The 23,411-nt window shown below is 38.6% G+C and overlaps 1 protein-coding gene across 1 annotated transcript; it reads right to left on the minus strand.

Annotated features, from left to right (window-relative positions):
• Positions 1-11,490: 11,490 nt before the first annotated feature.
• LOC109031958 (NPC intracellular cholesterol transporter 2 homolog a) lies at positions 11,491-21,902 on the minus strand. Its single transcript, XM_019043821.2, has 4 exons — positions 21,734-21,902; positions 16,605-16,724; positions 14,032-14,207; positions 11,491-12,872 (listed from the first exon to the last, which is right to left on the minus strand). Exons 1-4 carry the CDS (start codon positions 21,822-21,824, stop codon positions 12,786-12,788), a joined length of 474 nt encoding a protein of 157 aa, XP_018899366.1. The 5' UTR covers positions 21,825-21,902; the 3' UTR covers positions 11,491-12,785.
• Between the last annotated feature and the right edge of the window lie 1,509 nt (positions 21,903-23,411).

Here is a 23,411-nt window from a genome sequence, read left to right on the forward strand (position 1 = left end):
TTAATTATTATTTTTTTTCATTTCTTAGGAGTTTCTGTGGCTTTGCACGCAATAATTTTGAAAATTCAAAAAATTTAAATTTTCAAAAAGTCACTAATGTGCTCAGTTATCAATTTATGGGTACATGCAAATTTTTTATGAGATTCGGTGCATTACTGTTGCCAGAATGAAGTAAAAACAATTTAAACCCCTGAAATTTGGAAAGAGGGAGCTGTGGCCTCCTTAAAAAACATTTTTGGAAAACATGTCAGGAAAAATTCTTATTTTGGTCCATAGAACACAAGTTTCTCAGTCTGGCTGCCCAACCTTGGATCACACTGAAAAAAAAAAGTTCTGTTCACAGGACTCCTGCACTTCTTTTGTAACAGTCACAGAACCTTATTCCTTTATGAGGACAGAGTACTCTGTTCCCACGACCGAAGTTCGGTTCTCACAACAGAAAAATTCTGTAAGCGTGACGAAGAAACTGCAGGAGCCCTGTGAACAGAGGGTTCTATCGTCAGCACCATCTATTTTTTTCTGTGCTCTTTTTAAAAAAAATGCAAGAAATATATCAACAGTGGGACCTTTGTAAATGTTGGCAATTGTTACGGATGACGCGCGGATGTCAGCCAGGAGCGAGGAGCCTCCAGAGGAGCGAGGATGGGAAAATGTCCGTGTGATTTTTCCCCACTCCAACTTCCACACTGCGGACGCAAGTTTTTGCATTAAAAGTTTCAATATCCGCACAGCTTCTCTCACGTTTTGTTTTTCCAATTACAGTTAGTTTTGAGCGATCGGTGGCGGATAGGAGAATGCATTGTTGGTCTAAAATCAAATCCGGAGTCGTGTACTTTTCCGATTCGAACTTTTGTCAGATTGCCGCTTTCACCAGGATTTGATGTGGGGTTGTTTCTCTAGCACTTTCTCAAACGATTCGATAGTCAATCGATAAAGCGTCAAGTGTTCGCACACAATATTTGATCCGGGAAAACTTTGTAATAACGTAGGAAGTAAGTTCTGAGTGAATATCGAGAATAGTTTTGTATTTCTATCTGTGATATTCGCAGTGTAACGTTCTTTCAGAGTTCTTTGGGGCGACTTTCACACAAAAGTACTGAGTCCAAATTAAAAAGAGCTTCAAAGTTTTATTCCTCCATAAGACTCAATGTTGAAGACACAATTTCACAACTTTTTTCAGGTTCAAAATATGTTTTCTCAACTTTGAATTTTCGACATAAGAAAATGTATGACTTACCTTATTCATAACTACTCCTCACTATAATCGTTCCAAGATACGACTTTGTGCGGTTCTTTCTAAACTCAGTCAAACTTAAAGTCTACTTCAAGGTACTGTTGTGTACAAATGCTTGATTTGCGTATTGTTTTTTGGACATCTGCGGGGAATAGTCTCAAAATTTAGATATTACCAATGAAGAATTAGCAGGTGTCTAACAATCGATAAATTTCGTTTTTAAGTGGCCCGCAAGAAGGCGGTGCGTCTTATCACATTTGAATCTATGTTGAATCTACGATTTCCCACATCAGAGAAAAAGTACAAAAAATACTGCCAAATCAGCTCTTCTGCAGGTACCTTCAAATGAAGCATTAAAAAACTTGCGCGCAAATTTTCCATTGATAGATGAAGCATCAGGCCATTTCTTAAAAATGCTGAGGTTCGATCAAGATTTTGAGATAATTTTCGTCGAGGTCCTGGGATGCTGTTTTTTTTTTTTTTTTTTTTTTTTTTTTATTATTTTTTTTTTTGGTCAAGTGAAGTTTATTAAGAAATTTTACAAGTTAAAGTGTACATAAGGAGAAGGCATAGGTATAAATAGTTCCGAAATTAGTTAAAAAGGAATAATACTAAATAAAGATAATTAAGAGTTTACTTCACGACACACGCCGGAATCACCATATGGTATATAATCGGGGGGTGTGGGGAGTCGGCTGGTGGTTGATCTTGATACAGGTAAGATTTGGTAGTGATGATTTCTTGTGTACGTTTGTGTGAGGGTCCAATTTGATTAGTTAGTTAATAGAGTTTCTAGAAAGTTGTCAGGGGATAGGATGATATTTAGTTCTGTGTCTCGTGGGGGATGCTCTTATTAACACGAAATTTTCTTTAAATTTCCTCATCCGTTTTGGTTTTGCACCGATTTTCAAATGTGCCCATGGAAACTTCCTTGAATCAAAATCCCCTTGAATAATAATCTCGACACTATTTTGCCACGCCAAGGAAGAACAACATATGAACATTCAGGAGTTGGCAATTTTTCTTCGATAAAATGTTTATTTTTAAAGAAAGTCATGCATAATTTCTCCTTGAAATATTCAGCAACTTTAGTGGAAATTTCAAACAAAATTAGCTGAAAAATTAGAAGAGAAATATCCACAATTTTACCAAGAAATTCACGTTTTACTTAAGAAAATTTGGCAACGCCTGAAGGTTCATAAGCCCTTTTTCATAGCACGGCAGTATTGAAATTTCGAAACTCACGACACTCTCACGGAGATTCCGGTGACGAAAGTTTCAATTACGGGATGTCATAAAGTTTCGGCTTTACTCTCGCAAAACAAAACGATGAAATGAAAAATCGCAATCGATACAGCAGGTTTTGAAAGGATAAGACTCTCGAAGTTTCCCTCAGACGAGAGCTGCGTGACATATCCCCGGGGGGATGAATTGGATTCAGCCACTAAAGTCGACAAGCGCGGCGGAGTTAAACTTTTTAGCGTCCGCGGAGCAGTTCTTAAGGAGCACGGGCTCTTTTAGAATAACATTAAGCTCACGGGACAAAAATTCCACGGCGCATAAAAGCTTCGCGTTCCGCCTCTTACGTGACCCTCTCTCCATGGAGCAGGTCCCTCTTGTTCTGCCGAGCTAAGGAAAAACGCCGTATGAGCCTTCAGGCGTTGCCAAATTTCCCCTGGCAAATCGCTAACTTTTAGAAAAATTTTTGAATATTCGTCTAGCAATTTCTCAGATCATTTTGTTTGTAATTTGATCTAAAACTCCTGAAAATTTCAAGGAAAAGTATTCATAATTTTCCTCGAAAATAAACATTTTATCGAAGGAAATTTGGCAACTCTCGAATGTTAATACGGCGTTTTCCCTTAGCACGGCAGTGTTCTGATCGACACACATTTCGCCTCTTATCAGGCACCTGGGCTTGCGATTCGGGCCCCAACTCACCCTTCCAACACTTAATGCCAGCTGAATTGAGCGCTCAGTTGAAAACTGTGAGTCGAGAACACCCATTAGGGTTGTTTTCCCACCCGTTCCACGATCTTCGCACCCCCCTCCCCCCTGGCGGAACCCTCCGTTCCCACTGTTCCTCTCTTTTGTCGTTGGTTAGGTTTGAGGGACCTTTCTCGCGAGAATGGTCTTACACTAGGGTGGTGCTGATAACGTCATGGGTAAAATACCGTAACCTCGCAGAAATGCACCTGTGAGGGAGTATTTTTTTTTTTAAAAAATTCCACGTTCAGCTCCATTTACCACAAAAAATGAAGGTCGGACTAACGATGTAAATACTTATTTCTTCATTTCCATTGGAAAGTGCTGAAAGGTATTAAATTCAGTTTAATATTTTATTCTACTTCTTTCAGTAAAGCTCCACCCTGCAAATCAAAAAAATATTTTTAAAATATTTCAAAATATATTCTCGTGAATTTGTCAGTGATATTTCCATAACACTTTAATAATGCTTTAAAAATGCTTCGGAAATATATTTCCGCACAGTAAAAGCACAAAATGTAAAAGGAAAAATTAAAGCACTTCGGAAATCATTAAAATTGATTCGGAACCACCTTGATATTTACAGCACACAAGTTATATTTTCCTTTAATACATATCTTTTTTCATAAACTTTATGAGAATAATCCAGCAGAGTTTGCAAACATTTCAAAATTATGAGCTGAAGAACGCTAACCCCGCGAGTTTCAGTATTAGAGCCTAACACAGCGTAGAGCGGAGCAGCGTGCTGCCGGCGCGCGAACGCGTACTGGCCTACAAACCTAAAGGGATACTTCACGCATTGCGCAATGCTTTAAGTATCCCCTTAGGTTTGTAGGCGCTGGCCGGCTGGCCGCCGCGGCGCAGCGTGTTACGGCGACTCAAACAGCTATTTCACAACAGAGGTGTGCTTCACAGTGTCATGCGAAATTGAAAGCGCTCTAACATATTATAAATGACAGGCATCCTTTAATAGTACGTAGCTTTCCTCGCAAAATAAATCAAGATACTACAGCAAGAAAGAGAGCGGTAGTCCAAAAACTCATTTAGTCTTAGCATCCGTATTTAATTGCATTTACCATAGTTTTCGAATTTCATTAGAGAAAAAAGTCACTTTTTATAGGCAGAGACATTCATGAGTATGCCGTCAAGAGGATTTTTATTTGAATCAAGAATAAAATCGCTGAATGAAAGCGGGGTACAGCCATTATGCCACAATTGTAAATGTTGCAGCTATTCCAAATGTTTCTAATTGTGAGTCTTTAGATTTGAACTATGCCCTCTGGCCGCTACGCGGCCCAAAATGGAAAAATTGGCGTATCGCCTTGTTGAATGCTTGAATAATTCCTCAACAACTGGCTCCTTTCTTTAAAAAAATAAGGAGAAAAAAAAACCATCAAATTTATTTATTTAATTTTGTTTATTTAATTAACTTTTCATAATATAATTTTACTACTACTTTAATTTTGATGAAAAAATGTGGCATGATTTCTAAGCAAATTGTGTTTTCTGAGTCCATAAATGGATAAAATACAACACAATATTCAATAAAATACCTTAAAGTTCCGATAGATTTTACCCTGGGTTTCGGGTTTTACCCTGAAGCCTCGATTGCTTTTTTGCGGATCATACTTTAATTGATGTCAGCTAGGGATCTTTTCAACCCCATAGAGGATCGTTGCATTGCTCTTAGAATATTTTAAGTTGCATTTTTAAAGGGGCTGAGTTCTCTCAACGCTCCCGCTCACATTAAAGTGCTGTCTCAGATAATTCATTTCCCCTGAGCAGACCTTCCAAATTAATTTTCTCAGCGTTCCAAGACGACGTAATAAAATACTTTCCGCGCAATAACTCTACCATTAGCGACGTCCATAAATATCACTTTAAATGCACGTTCAGGGAGCAACTCAGGATGGATCGGTCCTGCATGCTATTTCTGTGCATAATTATTTGCATTTTTTGCGGTCTGCATGAAATAAAAATCGAGAGGGTAATATATGAATGATCGGGATTTGGTACACTAACGCTTGAAACAAAATTAAGATGAAAAACCACTGCACTTTTCGTTGAGTTATATCCTGCTTTTGCGGGAGAAACTAATCAATTTGAAGACACGTTTTCAATTATGAAGGGTCATCAATAAAATTGCCCCCGCAGTGATGTAAGACAATTTTACGAAACATTTTTGATTTGAGAAATTGTGTGGTTTTTGAAGAAAACGGTGCCCGTAAAGTTCCATGACATCATGCCCTCATTGAATCAATGACTAAATTTAATGTGGTATGGTATCAAAACACTAGAGTTATACAGCAAGGGTTGGTCGAACTGGCTGAATTAGTGTTACCCTATGCCGAATATGGTTTACATGGTATTAAAACGTTAACATATTTTACGTTAATTAAGCATACGTCATGCTGTTCCGGGGATTTTGACTGCTTCGTTGAAGATCACCGCAATCTCTCAAAGTTCCTTCATTTTCTCGGGATTTTCAAAGAGATTAGGGAAAAAATTAAAAAATAGTACCAATATGCACAATAATTACTTAATAGAAATATCGTGGTTTTACCCTCGAGTCATCCACTCCTGAACAAGGACTAAGAACGATTCATTGTTTAGTGCTGAGAGTATGCAAGCTGTCAAGGCGGGGTGATACAACTATTCGACCATGTGTGTAGGCAAATTGCCTATCCGTCAAAATTGAAGGAAATTTTTATGCCGCTAAACATCCATTTACCTGCCAAGGTGCGGAAAATAAAGCTTCTTCATTATAATGCTACTACTTCGTGCGTTTTTCAGCCTTTTTTCAATGTAGTTTTACCAGGGTGGGGGGGGGGGCATATTTCACATCGTACATGTTGTTTTTAATTTTTCCGTATGCACGCAAGTAGATAGCCGAAAATTCCCAATAGTTTTAAAAATCAATCATTTACGATTTTTTTCTCCAAGAAGTAATACGAATGTTTTTTGGATAACATTAATATAAAACATTTTCTTTAGCATACAGTGCAGCGTAGCCGTCTGAAAATAAAAAGTTTAAGCACGAGGTATTTTTAATTCAACTGCATTTCGTTTGTTATAATTGGACTTCATTATTGCAATTATTAAGATTACTAAAATTACCGACTCATCCGTAAAAACACGTATGTACATAGAGAAACTAATTGTACATGCGTTGTTTCTAAATTTAGACAGAAATTGTATAGTTCCGAATTGTAAAATGTAGCTCGATTAGGACTCGGTCAAAGACGATACAGAGCAGCCGAGGCCTTTACCCCGTCACATTGAATATTTCTGGAGGAAATTTTGGGAATCAGAGGCTTAATTAACAGAGCCGAAAGACGGAAACGATTGCCAAAACTTATCAACAAAAAAAAAAAATCAAATCATTCGAACTTTCTCTCAGAATCAACACTCCGTCAAGTGATATTCGACAACGTCCACGGGGCGTTCTCCCTTGGCATGCAGGGCATCCATCTCTAATCAAACCAGTTCAATCAAACCCCCGCGTGTTTTTATATCGAGGGCGTCCCGACTGTTTTTCTTTCGACTCAATCAAAAGCGACGCGGCTTTTCGGGGCGGTTGCCCCCCCCCCCCCCCGACTCGCTCTCAAAGACTGCCTTACTAAGGAAAAACGCCGTATGAACATTCGAGAGATGCCAAATTTCCTCTCAGATAATAGTTATTTTTGAAGAAAGTTATGAATATTTCTCCTCGAAATTTTCAGGAACTTTAGGTAGGATTGAGAACAAAATTATCGGAAAAATTGGAGGGAAAATCATCATAAATTTTCCCGAAAGTTGGTAATTTATCGACGGATATATGGCAACGCCTGAAGGCTCATTCGGCGTTCTTCCCTAGCACGGCAGAAGACGTCTCCATTTCACAGTCAATCGCGGAGACGACGTGATGCACTCACTCATTTATTTTACTTTTTAACCAATCCTCGATCAAAGGGGCCGTATAGATTCGGGAAACTTATTTCATTAAAAGTATCTAATTAGCACAGCGGAGTGCGCGGGGGGGGGGGGGGGCAGTGCGGGGGATGGGAGGGGGGAGGTGGGGGGAGGAGGGGGAGGGAGGATGCGCTTTCGAGCTCGACTCAACAATTCTGTTTGTGGAGCGCGGTCGGCTCTGTCGATTAAGCCTTTGACCCCGTTTGACCGGAGCCTCCATCGCCAAATTCAATTTGACGGGCTAAACTCCACGGCTACGCGTGATTACCATCTTTTGATCAGTTATCGGGAGCACAACTATTCGAATCCGGGGTCGTCGGAACAATGGGCTTTCATCCCGATGAGCCCCGCAATACGCAGGATTACAATCGTTTCGTGGCTCGTATTGAAATTCGCATGCTTCTTTTTAACGATTACAGAGGTTTATTTGCGCGAATCGCCACGAAGGGACGGTTTCCTGGGCAATCGGGCCCGGTTTTGAAGAGGCAGTGAACTGCTACAAACATTTGCGGCGGTTAAAATGATTGTTGTTTCTTATCGATGGTGGAGTTGGATTAGTGCGTTTGCGATTTCAAAACCACCGATCTCGTCTAAGAGGCTTGGAGGACAAGGCGCGTAAGTGTTGTTCTTGATAAAATAGAGATATTCACGAACTCAACTAAAACTAGTTTGAAAGTATAATTTTGAAACATTCACAACTAAACGCCATTTTACACTTTTTGGAAAAACTGTATCATAGCAGAAAGCTTGTGTACCTTAGGACAATGGTTTTACAGAATTCCTTCGCAAATACTATCAAAAACTCAACCTGAAAATTTGAGGTGCATGGGTATAAAACAGTTTTTGTTTGATGAAGTGTTAAGTTTCAAAAAACGAGGGGAAACCTTGATGGATTTACGGCGTTCTTGCTTAGCACGGCAGAATAATGCATTGAGGACTAAAAAGTGTGGGTACCTGCGTACACTGGAAAAAACACATTAGATCTAGAGTCCAGACTCTTAAAAACATCGACGAGAAAAAGTACTCTTGATTCAATCAGAATCTAGCTTAAATTAAGAACCAAACCTCTTAATTTAAGCGGATTTCCTTTTGATTCAAGCAAAAATCCGATTGAATCAAGAGTATTTTTTCTTGTCAATGTTTTCAAGAGTCTGGACTCTAGATCCAATGTGTTTTTTTTTTCCAAGGTAGATAGTAAGTTGGACAAAAAAGTAGCTACCAAAACCTTAGTCATAAAACTGGCAGTAAGTCAGCGGCGTTGAAACTCCTGGAGGTGGCTCCTCGAAAGAGAGTCAGGAGAGGTGTTTTCTCGCGGTGTTTTCTTTATACAAATATAAACTACTCGGGCCCCGGGGAGGTGGATGGAGCGCCGCAATTTCGCCGGGAGCTGATGTGGATGGTATTTATTTTATGGGTAATAATCGCGAGTAAAACACCCGCTTGGCATTTAGATCCCCGTAAATTGAAGACAATTTGAGCGCGGCGTTCTGAAACTCCGAGCGATGGATCGATACGGTGTGAAATAATGCAGATGCTGCACTTTCCTCCTCTGTTGCCGTCTTTTCGCTCAGTCATATCATTTATTTTTCAAATTTTTCAGTTTTCCAATTAAATCGGGGCGTACGAAAATTAGAGTACCTATGTAGAGAGAGTATGGACAACTCGAATTACGTAGCTCTTAGGGCCCGAAAGGGTAGGTAACCTTTGAAAACGAAAAATGTCACTGTCAATCTTTAGACACTAATGTCAAACGAAAATGGAAAAGAAAATTCATACGTAAGTATTCTTCCGCAAAAATGAGTAAGTTAATGCAAAAACCCAGTCAAATACGTGTTTTACCAACGACAGTTGCCAACAATTATTGTGATTATAAATCACTCTGGATAATTTGAATTCATTGATTGCCTACCCTTTTGGAGTCGAAGAGCTCCATCACCTAACCTCAAAATTGTCGACATGTCCATACTCTCCCTTTAAAGGTACTCTAGCGAAAACCGCTAATGTCCATTTTTCCAGTCTTCAGTTGTTTTGAGTTGATAGTACTTTTCGGAGTTGGATGCAAAACCGTGAGTAGCGTTAAAACTCGCCTTCGGGTTACTTTGATCCCAAAACGAGTCCCATCATCACTTATATGGTTGTATCAACTCTGTAAAAGTATTATGAACTCAAAAAAAACTTAAGATCGGAAAAATGGACATTAGCTGTTTCCGCACATCCCAATTCAATTATACTACTAATATTTCCGTAATTCAGGTACATTTTTATATTAAAAACAATTTTTTCTCGCTCGAGAAGAAAAAAACAAGTGGTAAAATTCTTATACGGTCGTGTTAGAGAAGCACTTACTTGTTTTCTATATATGCGCAGTAATTAAGTTCTCCAAGGAGGATAAGCACCATTGAGATGTTTGAAAGAACTCTCTCACCAAAATTGCAACTATAAATTCTGAGAAAACTACGCTGTCGCTAAAAAGATAAAATATAGAAAAATTATTATCATCCTCCGTGCTTTGACATCACACCAGGATCATTAAATGAATGTATCATAGATAAATCTATTCTAAATATGTTCGGCCCCTTTCCGCCATTTTGTTGTTTAGCCGGTGAGCTATTTGGACGCATTGCCACTAGTATGCTAGAACTCTACACGGAGAAAAAAACCTCGTGCGTGGGACCCGAAGTTTAGGTCATATGGATCTCTGAAGTTTTCGGATTGAGCATATGAACACTTTAGGTCTAGCTGTCGAGGTTCGGATCACACATCTGAAACTTCAGTTCTTACATCTGAAGTACTTCGGTTTTCACATCCGAAAAGCTTCGGTTCTCACATCCGAAAAACTTCGGTTCTCACATGTGAAGCATTTCAGATGTCAGAAATAGAGTTTCAGATGTGTGATCCGAACCTCGACAGCCAGACCTAAAGTGTTCATATGCTCAATCCGAAAACTTCAGAGATCCATAAGACCTAAACTTCGGGTTCCACGCACGAGGTTTTTTTCTTTGTGTACTATAAAAGAACTCTAGCGGCAACCTATCGGCTAAGATGCTTAAAAGAGTAAGAAATTTGCAGAGCACATTGATATCGAATTGAAATAAAAATCCACAGAACGCAGACAGGAGCAGTCAAAAAATTCACGGCTCGCCCTATGAGGAAAAGTTCGGAGTGTAACAGACTGCGCGAGAACACACCTAATAATTACACGTTGAATTTTCGCCCGGCCTGGCCTTAAATTAAAATTTACCCGGAGCATCTCTCCGGGGCGCTCTTTGATGAATACTTCCCGTCGGGATTAGCATATAAGCTCGTCGTTTTCAACCTTCAATCATAAAGTTTTTCCGCGAGAAGCTCGGAGTCGGAGGCAGGGACGGAGACCCCCTGGAAATAGTTTTTTCATCAAGTTGAAATTAAAATCCTTTTTGAGGTGTATCCCGGGAGGTCTACAAATTCAGTTTCCCGACTTCAACGGTCAGTGTGCACAGCGTCAACTTTTTCCTCGACCTAAGTTCAAATTGGCCGTGCTAAGGAAAAACGCCGTATGAACCTTCAGGCGTTGCCAAATTTCCCTTGATAAAACACTAATTTACCGGTAAACTTATGAATATTTTCCTTCCAATTTTTCAGATAATTTTGTTCGCAATATAGCCTAAAGTTCCTGAAAATTTCAAGGGGAAATATTGATTACTTTCCTAAAAAATAAACGGTGTATCGAAGGAAATTTGGCAACTCTCGAATGTTCATACGGCGTTTTTCCTTAGAACAGCAGCATTTCACTCGTATTCCGGACTCAAATATCAACAACTCGTCGTCTCCCGAACGAAGGAGCGTAAGTCAATTCCAAGCTTGCCAAATTGACTCAAACAATTAATGTATCTTGATGAAATGTACCGGTCCAATTTATATCCAAAATTGTTCTGATTTTTCCGTGGAATCTGAGGAAAAATCAGTGAAATTTTCAGTTTGGAGTGCCCGAGATTCTCCTGGTTTGTTTGCAATATGCGAGAGGAAATTTGGCAACATTGAAATTGAGTTACGTTATTTCGTGAGGAAACGACGAACTGGGGGGCTCTAAATTGCTTTTGTTTCCAATCACTCACTTTCATAACCCCTCTGCACGGTCACCAGCTTTAAAAGCTGGGAGAGAATAGCCGCAGAGGCATTTTTTATTTGTTTATTTAGCCTTCGGTATTATCAGCCTTTTCCATTTCTGTTTTCATTAGACTTAATGTGTTTATTTTATTGTTTCTCACTATCTGGAAGGATATTTTAACTTCCTTTCCCTTACTCTTACTATTCCCAGGAAAATAATGGTAGCGGTGCAATTCTTATAAAATTATGAAAGAGTTTAATTTTGGAACTTTGATTTCAATAGTTGTACTTTTTTTACCTTGAACCTACTTTCAATAATGTACATCGAGCACTATACTTATATTCTCTATATAAGTTCGTGGCGCAAGTTTTCAGTATTTTTCTCTCCGCGACATTTTGTCGTGTTGATTTCGGAAAAGACAAATATTCTTATGCAGCACTGGAATAAACAGATACTTATCAAACTGTTTTAGAGCATTAACGGGCAATAAACTTACAAAAATTGTATTTTAACTAAAAACACTCTCGACAGTTATAAAGTTTAGGAATGAATCTATATAAATAAAACTGTAAGGTTCGAAACCTTTTGATCCTTAATTCTGAGGAACCGCCGCACGAAGGATCGAGTCAATTAGGGAGGTCGAACACGAAGTTTTTGACTAAAATTGCAAATTTATATGTTTATTTAGTCACATTTCAAATTCTTAGAGGTGTTTCTAGAGGAAAATTTCACGAGGAAACCAATGGAACCACTTGCGGAACCTCAAAGCTTTGCATAAACAAAGTTATAAGCGTTTAAAGTTTCCAAATTTTGTCCGACCTCTCCTATTGACTCGATCCACTGGTCGCCGGGCCGATTTCCTTGATTTTTGAGTCAAACAAGATTGTTGATGTCCAAATGATAGCGATAACTCCATCACTTGCCTAGGTGCGGAGGTGAGCGAAGTGAGCTGAAGCAGCCAGTTTCAAATACAAATATTTCAGACAAACTCGTTGGACGCTAAAATTAAAATAGAAGAAATTGAGCTTTCCAGTGAGTGTGAAGCACGTCATCCGGATTATTAAATCAGCTTTTAGAGATCAGGACTCATGTCAGAATGGATATAGTTGCTTTTGATTTATATGCGTTCATATCACGCAGTTTTTTCCCTATCTATTGTGCTGGTTACACGCTCGAATTTCCATCAATTTCCGATCAAATGGTGACTGCAATGCGCACCATCTACCATCAAATTTCTGCGGACTGCAAAAATTTGATGATAAATGATGGAGCTGTGGGGATCATCCTTCATCTGATTCCCACACAACCGTGCTTATTCCATGCTTATTTCAATCATCACGCTATTTTAATTAATTTTACTCATCAATCTAGATAACTCTCGACCGCCATCTTGGTTATCATTTTGATCGGAATTTGACGGAAATTTGAGCGTGTAACCAGGCCATAAAGACAAGTGGAACCGACGAACGGTGGGATCTCTTTACGCCGCGTGGAGCGTGTATCTTTCTTGTATTGCCATTGCCGTCCTCAGTCAACGATTCGCGCTGGAAATGTGATGCAAACCACGTTGGCTGACGTGTCGTCCTGGAGCTCCCACTGAATCTCAAGACCAACCTTAAACGAAACAAATCATAAACATTAGTATCAAAGCGTATTGTCCAACACTGGTAAAAAAAAAATCTCTTGGACCAATGCCGCGGTGCATTGACTTAAGAGTGCAGTTTCTTGTCGCCGGAATTAAGAGTCTTGAACTCTTGTTTCAAGCGGATTTTGCATTGATTCAATTCAAAATCCGCTTGAAACAAGAGTCCAGACTCTTAAATCCGGCGAAAAGAAACTGCACTTTTGAACCAAGAAGTTTTTTTTTACCAGTGTGCCAATGAATCATCAAGGCAAGGCGGGCATACGTGCAAGTCTGTTTCCCTGTTGGACGTTTAGCATAACTGGGTAATCGAAGGCACTTTTTCGCGATCTAAACCACGTCCTCGCATAATCGTAAAAGAAATTCGCCAAAGGGATCCAGCTATATGGACGAATTGACGCTAAAAGGAACTATGTGCACAGTTTGGCGTGAGACTTACTTTTGACGTAAATACGTCTTATTATACTTGGTTCCCGTGCATTAAGTTGCGTTATTGAAAGGAAACCAAGATGCCGCTAGCTGTAAGATGGTCCCTACCGTAAAGCGATTCTGTTCGATGCGTAAAAGCATAGGTAGAAAACAGCCACATTGAATACTTTTCATTTAGATACTTTGAGTCATACATTCAGTTATTTCGCTTTTAATAAGTTTCAAATACGACTTTAAGTTGACGGAAAGCAAAATTCTGGTTGCTTTAAGTTATTTTTAAAAATACAGAAGCGTCAAACCTTTCGACTCCATTTATTCAAAACGGCTAAAACCGCGTTGGTTTCCTCCTGCTAATTGCTACTTCATTCTCATTGACAATGTTATGATGAAGCGATCTATTGTTACAATCGATCAATCATACAGCACCATTTTAAATTAATCTTAGTGTGCCCTATTAGCTGAGCCCTCTCATGTTTGGCAAAATGCTGTTCGAATACTACTGTTTGAAGTGCGATCGTTAAAAAGCTGGTGCAATTTTTTTTTCCTATTCAAACAATTGGCCGATCATGCACAATACTTTATTTACGCTTAATATAAGTGCGCCCTATTTTTTAGGCGTTTCTCAGCTTTTAACATTATATTTTGTTCTTGAACTGTAAATAAATCATGGGAGAGCGTTAAAAACGAAAGATAAACAATTACCTTGATGTAAGACTGCAGTATTGGCAGAGTAGTTCTATACGTGTATGGTTTGTACATTTCTACCGGACACGCTGTGTCCAAGTCGTTGCATGCGTTTTTGTTGGGCAAATGGACTGGGAATTTGATTCCTCCAATGACACCATGAACAACAGCAGCCAATGTGTGAGTATACTGGGCTGTAAATAGGAACCAAAAAACCCAAAACTATAAATTAAAAACTAATCTAAAAATTAGGTTATTGAAAATTACAGTGACGCAAAATTGGCAATTATGTCAACGGGGTGTAACAAATATGCAGAAAGCACCACTGAGTTCAGACTCGCGTCATTCCTTTCAAACTGGACTACGTTTTGCAAATAGGAAATACAATTCATGCATGGCTCATACAAAAAAACACTTATCTGCATAGGGGAACTAATGCCACATATGTTATTTCTAAAATGAGCCAGAAATTGTAGTTCCTTATTGCAAAATGTAGTCTAATTATGCAAAACTTGATAGATGTCTCCATTCTGTTTTTCGTTAAAAGGAAACCAACCGAAATATACTTCTCCTCCCTAAAATGTTCACAATAATTTATAAAGTGTTTTACTTAATGGTAGAAACGAGCCCTTCTGTGTAATGTTATACGACGCTAAGACCTCCCTCTTGTTTTCAGCGCGTTGTACTGATACTTTGAAGCCTCTCGAGTAAAATACTGCCGTACTAAGGAAGAACGCCGTATAACATTCGAGGGTTGCCAAATTTCCCTCGATAAAATATGTATTTTTGACAACATTAATGCATTTTTTCCTTGAAATTTTCAGATATGATAGATTAAATTGCGCACAAAATTGTCTGAAAAGTTTGGAAAACAATATTCACAATTTTTTCAATAAATTCAGTTGTTATCGGAGGGAACTTGGCAACGTCTGAGGGCTCATACGGTGTTCTTCTTTAACACGGCAGAATAGGGAGGCGATAAAAACATAGTGAAATTCCGAGTCAGGGAAGAGAACGAAGGACGAACTGAAACGGGAATCTTCGGGAGACATTTTACGATAATCTCCTTGAATGAACTTTGCGTAGAAACGACAAGTTTAAAGCGTATTTACTCGGATTTCAACTAATTCGAGTTCTTTGAGCGCCTGTCTCTTGTTGAGCCTGAGGGATCTTTATCGGGAATAAAACTGACTTTCAAAGGCGACTTTGAGTGAAAGCTTCCCGAAACAAGAACTGTTTGAAATCCTTAGACCGTGAAAGCGAATGACCCGACGCTTTTTGAATGTATGGGAGCCGTGTCGATCGTATGGGAAAACTCTCCTTATCTCTGCACATTACGTTTTCACATCTGGCAAAATCTCACTCTCACGTGTCTTTTGAATAAAATAATGTTATTTTCATATGGACGTATTTATGCTAAAAAGAACTATAAGCATGAGGTTTGCGTGAGACATAGTTCCTTTTGCAGTGGCGTGGCGTGCTTTGCGATAAGTCAAATGATCTGCCATTTAAATCTGTGGAGAAGGATCGATAAACAGGGTGTTCGCAGTGAACATCTTAATAATCGATTCTTTACTATAGGTTTAAATTACGTATCAATCGATATATCGCAATACACGCCACTCCACTGTCTTTTTGGCATAAATACGTTTATATATCGTCGTTCTATTCGTAAGGGCACTTCGCCACATTCCACGGATTAAAAAAAGCACGGGGTTGTTGAGTGAGGGGAATTTTTTTTTAAAAACCTGGCGGCATCTATTCTTATAAATCGAAACAAAATACAAGCGAAAATTTGCAACAAGAAGGAACGGAGGAACGGAGGAAAAAAGAGAGAAGGCTTAGATCAGGTAATTATCTATGACAAAATTGACTCAAACTACATATTAGATTCTTAAAATTTCGAAAATGTGCTGAGGGAAGCCACTCAGACCCCCTTCCGCCTCCTTCTTGAAGTGCCTGGCTCCGCCTTTAAAATTTATTATAAAATATTAAAACAAATTACGAAATTTTGAAACGCTGCGAAGGAGGCAGGTATACTCCGACTTCAATCATGCTATTATACATTCACCATTGATGTGCTCCAAATCTCATTTCCCCTCGATATTTTGGCATGCTCCTTTTCACCACCACCTGATGGGACAATATTGCCACACCCCACGCCTCCGAGCAACGGCTGCCAATGTTCGTCACTGCACAACCACGCTGTCGTGCTAAGCAAGAACGCCGTAGGAGCCATCAGGCGTTGCCAAATTACTTTTGATCATACAAGAATTTCCTGGTAAACTTCTGAATATTTTCCTTCCAATTTTTCAGATAATATTGTTCGCAATCTCGCCTAAAGTTCCTGAAAATTTCAAGGGAAAATATTGATAACTTTCCTAAAAAATAAACGTTTTATCGAAGGAAATTCGGCAACGCTCGAATGTTCATACGGCATTCTTCCTTAGCACGGCAGCACGGGGTTGAGTAAACTGCGGAATAAACCATTCATCATAATCGATCGTCATCCTTGTCATTTTGTTTGAAGTTGGAGGCGAAACTGCCGGAAGGTAATGAAGAGCTGCACGCTGGAACAGGGGAACACTCACCTGACTCGAAGTCGATTTCCAGGGTTCCTGACGTGCCGCGTTTCATTGGGCAGTACGGAAGATTCGCCGCGTCCTCGCAGAGAGACATCGACACGTTTGTGAATGTCCCCACCGCTGAACCTGACATAAGAAATATTATAAAATTAATTATAAACTTAATTCAGTCAGTGAGAACTAAAACACACCAACCCGGTAACTCGAAAATGCTCAATTTCCATTAAAGACAATCAATTTTGATGAAGGTCTTTTAAGTTAGGGCATCGGTTAAAACTCGGACCTTTAAAGTGTCCTTAAGTACTTGGATTTCGACACCAAAAATATTTTTCTTAGACTAACTTCTACACTTACTGTTCAGTTTTGTGTGTGTGTCTTGATTATATTTTCATTTTTTCGAGTTGGTGTGTTTTCGTTCTCACTGATTCAATTATCTTGAGAGGCTGGAGGGAGGACATTGAAGCAGAAATGTTAAGGTGCTCAAAGCCCCAAGGGTTGTGGTTCGACAGAGAGCAGTAGAGGTTAGGTGTCGTATAGAGCGCGAAGGAGTGCTATAAAGCGACCTATATGTATGTATGTTCTATCTTGAAAGCGTGTAACATTAGGGTGCGGCTTATACGAGAAATTAAAAATGATGAATTTTGAAATTGACAAGGGACCCCGTCAAAACGTTCCTAATAGTAAACGTATAATAGTAATAGTAAACGTTGTAGAACAGTTTTGCATTTGGTCAACATTTAGAGGTCCCGACGGACCCTCAAAATTGCAAAATTTGGCTAATTTTAGCATTTGTTCATCAATTTTGGCAAATTTTCTTAGGTCTCACGGAGAGTTCTAATTGATAAATTTATGCATAAATAGGCAATACATAACCGAAAATGCACCCTATCCTCCACCTTAAGCCCCCTATCCCCCCAACCCCCCTCCCTTAACGTGGCAATATAAATACACTCTTTATGAACTACGCTCTTTTGGTAGTGACCAGAGACCTAGAGTAACACTGGCCAACGCGGGTTAAAATGCGATTGTTCCAGTATAATTTTTAGCGCTGAGTCCGAAAATGACCTCCGTTATGCTAGGTCAGGTCGATTTTCCCCGGAAAAATCAGGATTTTCTTTAAAAATCGAGCTTTCCCGGAGAAAAATCAATTTTCCGGAAAATCTGTGCATGGTGGAGGAAAACTAAGGTCATTTTCGGATTCAGCAGCTAAAATTACATGGCCAACTATGTATTGCATGGCTATTAACGTTTTCATTCTGATCCCATTATCGAGGTTATTCCGGACAAGTGCTACTTTCCGCCCATGTAACGCATGTAATACTGCTCCGATTGTTTTGCGTCAGAAAGGAGGGACAATTTTTTTCTCAGGCAACAAGTGGAGATAACCCCACTAACTTATTGCCGCTGCAGCCGAAAATGACCCTACTTTCCTTCCAGAAGTGCGCTTCAGCTAGAATTGTATGTAGCAAATGGGGAATTTTTATTCGAGGATTATAACTAAACAAGTGGTACGAAAAAAAAACAAAAGAATATGAACTATGCAAAACGATAATCCGGGTATCGGAACTTGGCTGTTTTGAAAACGCCTTCAAATGCGGCGTGACACCTCACGCATTCCGGAGAGTTCAAATAGTTGTATCATTGCGCCTTAGAAATGCGAGGGAAGACTACAACTGAAATAGCCTCCATGCACGCTGGCCTTTTTGATTTCCGTTAACATATTTGCAGTCATGAATGCATAATTGAAGCGCGCTCCAGCTGGAATTATATATCGACGATGAAACTACCAAACCACGTATCTCGTTTGCGGTGTTTAAAAATCTACGCTCACATTTTATTTTTTTGAAGTAGACCAAATCAATATCATTCCTTGAAATTTTCACGGAATTTTCTCCGCACAAAGAGGAAAAATCACAGAAATTTTCAAGACTGGATGTTAAGTAGTTTTTCATTTAAAAAATAAAGTATGACAGGAAGTCTGCGACGTCGCAAACCGAGATACGTGGTTTGGTAGTTTCACCGTCGATATAGCAAATGGGTAATTTTTATAAGAGGATTATAAATAAACAAGTGGTTAGAAATGAAACAAAAGAATATGAACTATGCAAAACGATTATCCGGATATCGGAACTGGGCTGTTTTGAAAACGCCTTCAAATGCGGGGTGATACCTCACGCATTCTGGAGAATTCAAATAGTTGTATCATGACATGCTGAATGTCTATAAATTAATTAACTAACTAACTAACTATTCATTGTCTCCAATAGACGAAAGATCGTAACTGCATTTCAAGGTTGCAAATGGATCGCATTCAGTAGAAAGGAACCAAAGTGACTTTTACGAAAGTTGAGTTAATAATTAATTTGTCCTTTCCCAACGGAAGGACGTAACTTAATGCCAAAGTTGCAAAATGGACGCAAACAGTTCAATATTTCTAGGATCACACCTATGAGATACTACCCAAAATTTTTCTGATTTTAGTATGAGATCAGAAGAAAAATCAGTGAAATTTTCAGTTAGAAATTCTCAAGATTTTCCCAGTAAAATTTCAATGAGAGAGAGAGAGTGTAAATTTGGCAAAATTGAAGTGTAGATACGTTCTTCTGCCAATAAAACGACGAATTGACCTGAGTGAGCCTATAGTCACTCTCTTTTATGTAAGAGGCTTTTTTTTTTTTTTTTTTTTTCGTTTTCAAAAATGGTTCGTTATTATGGACTTGTTTGATACGTTCAACGTGACCTACGCGGCATTTCGATCGTATAGAAATGTTGTGTAGCGCTTAGTTCTCTACCCTGCATAATGGGACATTTCTATTGCCTCAACACCGTCTGAAAAAATTACTAAAAAAAATTAGAAGGATCTACTGGATCCCAATTTTTACAATTTGCACGAGTTTACTGATTAACTTCGTTTGAGTTAAACTCATAGGAAAGGAGTCCGGCACTATGTATACAGGACTTCTTAGGGGAAAAGGGGTTGTGCATAGTGCAGTATTATTGCTACCTTTTCTGTATTATAATATTATAATGAAAGAATGTGAAAATAATGGAAGAGGGGTCTCCAATACTGAAACGCATCAAGCTATAGCGCGGACGATCGATATAGCATGCCGCGCTCTACCGATGGGCGGATGAATTAAAGACGAGGTAGGTATCAAGATGAGCTCACAGAGTGCGGCACCGCCTTGAAATAATAATATTAAAATCTCTGAAGCGGCAATTTTGAAGGATGAACATTTTCGCCCTTAAAGGAACGGTGCGTCTTTTACGTCCTGCCGGAGGTAAGAAAAGCGCCTTCAATTTTGAACACGCAACACGCACATCCATGGAACTCCCATAGTTTTATCAAGGCGCCAAAACCAACTCACAGTCAGTGTAGTACTCATGGGTTGAGATAATCGCAAACAATCGGTCAGCAAAAAAAAAAAAAAAAAAAAAAAAAAAAAAAAGTTGAACCGCAAAATAAATTATAATACGAGAAAATCTGTGAAAATATTCTTATTCGACCCCTTCTTAATTTCAGAGCTCTTGAACACTAAAGCTTTGTACTGAATAATCACATTATTTTATAATCTACGATTGAAAATAGGTCGATTGTTAAAGTTTCCTACGTTTTTCTCATGTTTTTATTTCAGGCGCTTAAGCCTTTTTAAAAATAGCCGATTAAATTATTGGCCCTAGATAATGGCGCCACCGCCATTTGGCGGGGCCACCGCTTTGGAGCCATCATTAATGGTGTTCCGTCTTAAAACTTAGGACAATATTCCGGCGGTCCTGTGTTTCCTATCTAGGTAGACCATGCCCCTACATCAAAGTAGACCAAATATGAATTGTACATGGTAAATGATGTTTGAACAATACGGTGTCAAGCTTTTCAATCATTTTTGGGGTTCCAAGAAAAGATACCTAACAAACCACAAAAGTAGTCATTTCTAGTAAGGAAACAGAAAATGATGGCTACCGGTGAAAACTAAAAATATGTTTTTAATTGCTTCCCTTTAACCGTTTTCATAATTAACCTCGGTACATAAAAAAAAATCATAATGTCTTATCGGATTTTGGAAAATTCTTGGGATTCAACCAGCCTCTCGCCACTATTACGTCAAAGTTTGTACAATCGTTCAAGTATTGCCTTCTCAAGAATATTTGCTATAAATTTTCTTCTAACAAATCACCTCAGATAATATTTACTGGATAAAAAATAATGGAAACTTCTGCCATCATACATTTTTGTCCAGGAGTTTGTACAAATTAATTATCGGCAACAGATTACGCGCATCAGGCGCTATGAAGCATTTTGCAAAAAAAATGTTAAATGAAGTTAAATCATTTTATGGACTGAGCTGAGCAGAAAGGAACCAATCCAACATTTTGGAAAAAATTGAGTTATGAGTGGTTTTGAACTCAACCACTGCTCTGCTATCTGTCGCCAAGTTCAAAGTATTTGTTGGAGCGAATTTTGCAGCAATTGAACTTGAAGTTTATCTTTTACATTGAGTCTTATGCAGGAGCCAAACTTTAAACCGCTTTTTCTCGGTTCGATCCCGATGTGGCTTGGTTCCTTTCTATTTAACTCCGTCCATAAATTTCTGCGCAAGTCGACTTACGCTTTTTCTACACAGAAAAGTAGTCATTTTTACTTTCAGAGAAAATATGTTTCTCGAAATTAGTGCGGCGGCACTGAAAACGTGATGCGATTGATTTTTTTCATTTTTATTCATAAATTGTTTTTTTTTAATAATTTTTCTTTACTGAACACGTGTACATCAATGATTAATGAAATAATGTCAACATAATATCAACTATCATACAGAATTGACATTCGTTTTAAAACCAGTAGGTACTCTATATCAAATTTATACAGTGTGATCGAGTTACGTCTAGCCAAAAATAAAACCTAAGCATATTCCGTTTTCAAAAGTAATGGCGAACTTCAACATCAACCGCATTCAACATCGTAAAGTAATAGACATCAATAACATCATAACATAAATTTTTAAGTAATGTGCTTCAAATAAAAGGAAATAAAATGCCAGCAAATTGAAAGCTGGACAGTCCCGTTCTACAAAAAAAAAAACTTAAATAAACTTGAAGGATTCACTTCCTCCAGTTCTCAAAAGCAATGAAAAACTTACCACAGTCAACATATTTAAAAGCATTTGATGCTCTTAACAACACAAATAAACACACTGCTATGGCGGAAAAGCTAAAACTCTGGAAAAACATCGTATAGAACGTCGTTTCATAGAATAGCACTCAACGGTCTCTTCACTACGACAATATGCGAATCAATGCTGGCATGCATGTAATCATAACAGTTCATTATCAATTTTTGACCTTCTTGCTGCCTAATGATAAAGTGAGAAACTATCGTGTGAGCTAAGTACACGTAACGACCACAAATAAAATCAAGCTAAGTTATGCGTCTGTAAACTTTGTTTACATTTGGTCAATTCATAACTTTCTGGATTTTCATTATTCGAGAAAGTGTGCGGCATGTGACTGTCATAAGGATCTATCACATGACATTTTAATCATCAAAAAAGTGTTACCTGAAATATTCCATTTTTGAATACTTCATCAAAAGCGTGTTTCTCAGATAAATCATGCAACGCACTTTACACTTTGCTCAACAGACAGACAAAGCATTGGCAGCATCGCGCGCCGCACAGTGTAGCGAGCCAATGAGAGCTGTCGGAAATGTGGAAACTTTGAAAGTTTACATCTTTGTCAATATAAGGCGTAGAAGTTAAAGAATTGCTTCATTGGTTTTCTTCCCCTAAAAATGTATGTCCCTTTAAATGTTTTATATGACTTCATAAACATCAAAATTCGCAGTTTTATGAACAAATTCCACGCATTAAAAAATTGTAACGGGCTATGTAGACATACCGTCCGTTCCGGACTAGAGGTTGGAAGTTTTCCGGGTACTGGAGCCGTAGCTCCGATTGCTCTGAGCCCGTAACGCGGACGGTATATCTAAATAGTCAGTAAGTACGGCGTCCACGGCCGGAGTTTTTTTTTTTCATTGTGTCCAACTTCTTCCGATGGTTCGTACCACTGCGCGCCGCGCCGTATGATGAGACTTAATATCAAACTTGCAAGCGCGCGGTTAATGCTTATCACTATGGTTCCTATCAAAGAAGTACCGTTGCTATTGGAGACATCTCTACTGTGTAGGGTGATAAGGAGCATCATTATCTGCTCCTTTAGAGAATAAATTTAAAGTTTTCCGATTTCTTTTATTTATTTACCTTTGTTTTAAACTTTCAATTTAAATCTCGAATGTCATAGCAGATGAATTGGACTTCCTTTTGCCGTAAGGAGCCATTATTTTTGGTAAATCCACATGATGATATATCTAACACACTGAAACCGGCCCATATGGACTTAATTTCGAAATAAATTAATTACAATTTCTGTCTCAACCATTAAAAGACATAATATCTGCATAGGGAGGCTAATTGCACATAAATTGTTTCTAAATAAGCCAGAAATATTTGCGCAACCTCTCGGTGCAAAATATAGTTCATATTTGCCTCTTAATGAACCAGAAATGGTGGTGCATTATTGCAATATATAAGTCAATTTGCGCATAATGAGTGATTGAACTAGGCAAAAAAGCCCATAGAGTGAACAAGAGAACAACATGAAAGTAAGGGGGGGCTGCTATATCACCGATTAGAGGGATTGCACCGACTATAATCAAAACATACAACACAATTCCAAATATAGACTCTCCGCGATAAATTTGAAGTTTTAAGACCAAAAATACTGATTGAAAGAGAAGTTTGCCGATGCTTGTTACGAGAT

This window comes from Bemisia tabaci, chromosome 7 (genome assembly GCF_918797505.1).
Source record: "Bemisia tabaci chromosome 7, PGI_BMITA_v3".
NCBI classification, from domain to species: Eukaryota; Metazoa; Arthropoda; class Insecta; order Hemiptera; family Aleyrodidae; genus Bemisia; species Bemisia tabaci.

What these genes read in the sequence shown, in the direction of transcription:
- LOC109031958 (XM_019043821.2), bottom strand. Translation starts at nt 21,824, where the DNA reads ATGTTTTTCCAGAGTTTTAGCTTTTCCGCCATAGCAGTGTGTTTATTT. An exon ending in TTTTAAATATGTTGACTGTG is followed by an intron (nt 16,725 to 21,733) that starts GTAAGTTTTTCA and finishes TTCTTATGTCAG; the next exon opens with GTTCAGCGGTGGGGACATTC. An exon ending in GGAAATCGACTTCGAGTCAG is followed by an intron (nt 14,208 to 16,604) that starts GTGAGTGTTCCC and finishes TCCTATTTACAG; the next exon opens with CCCAGTATACTCACACATTG.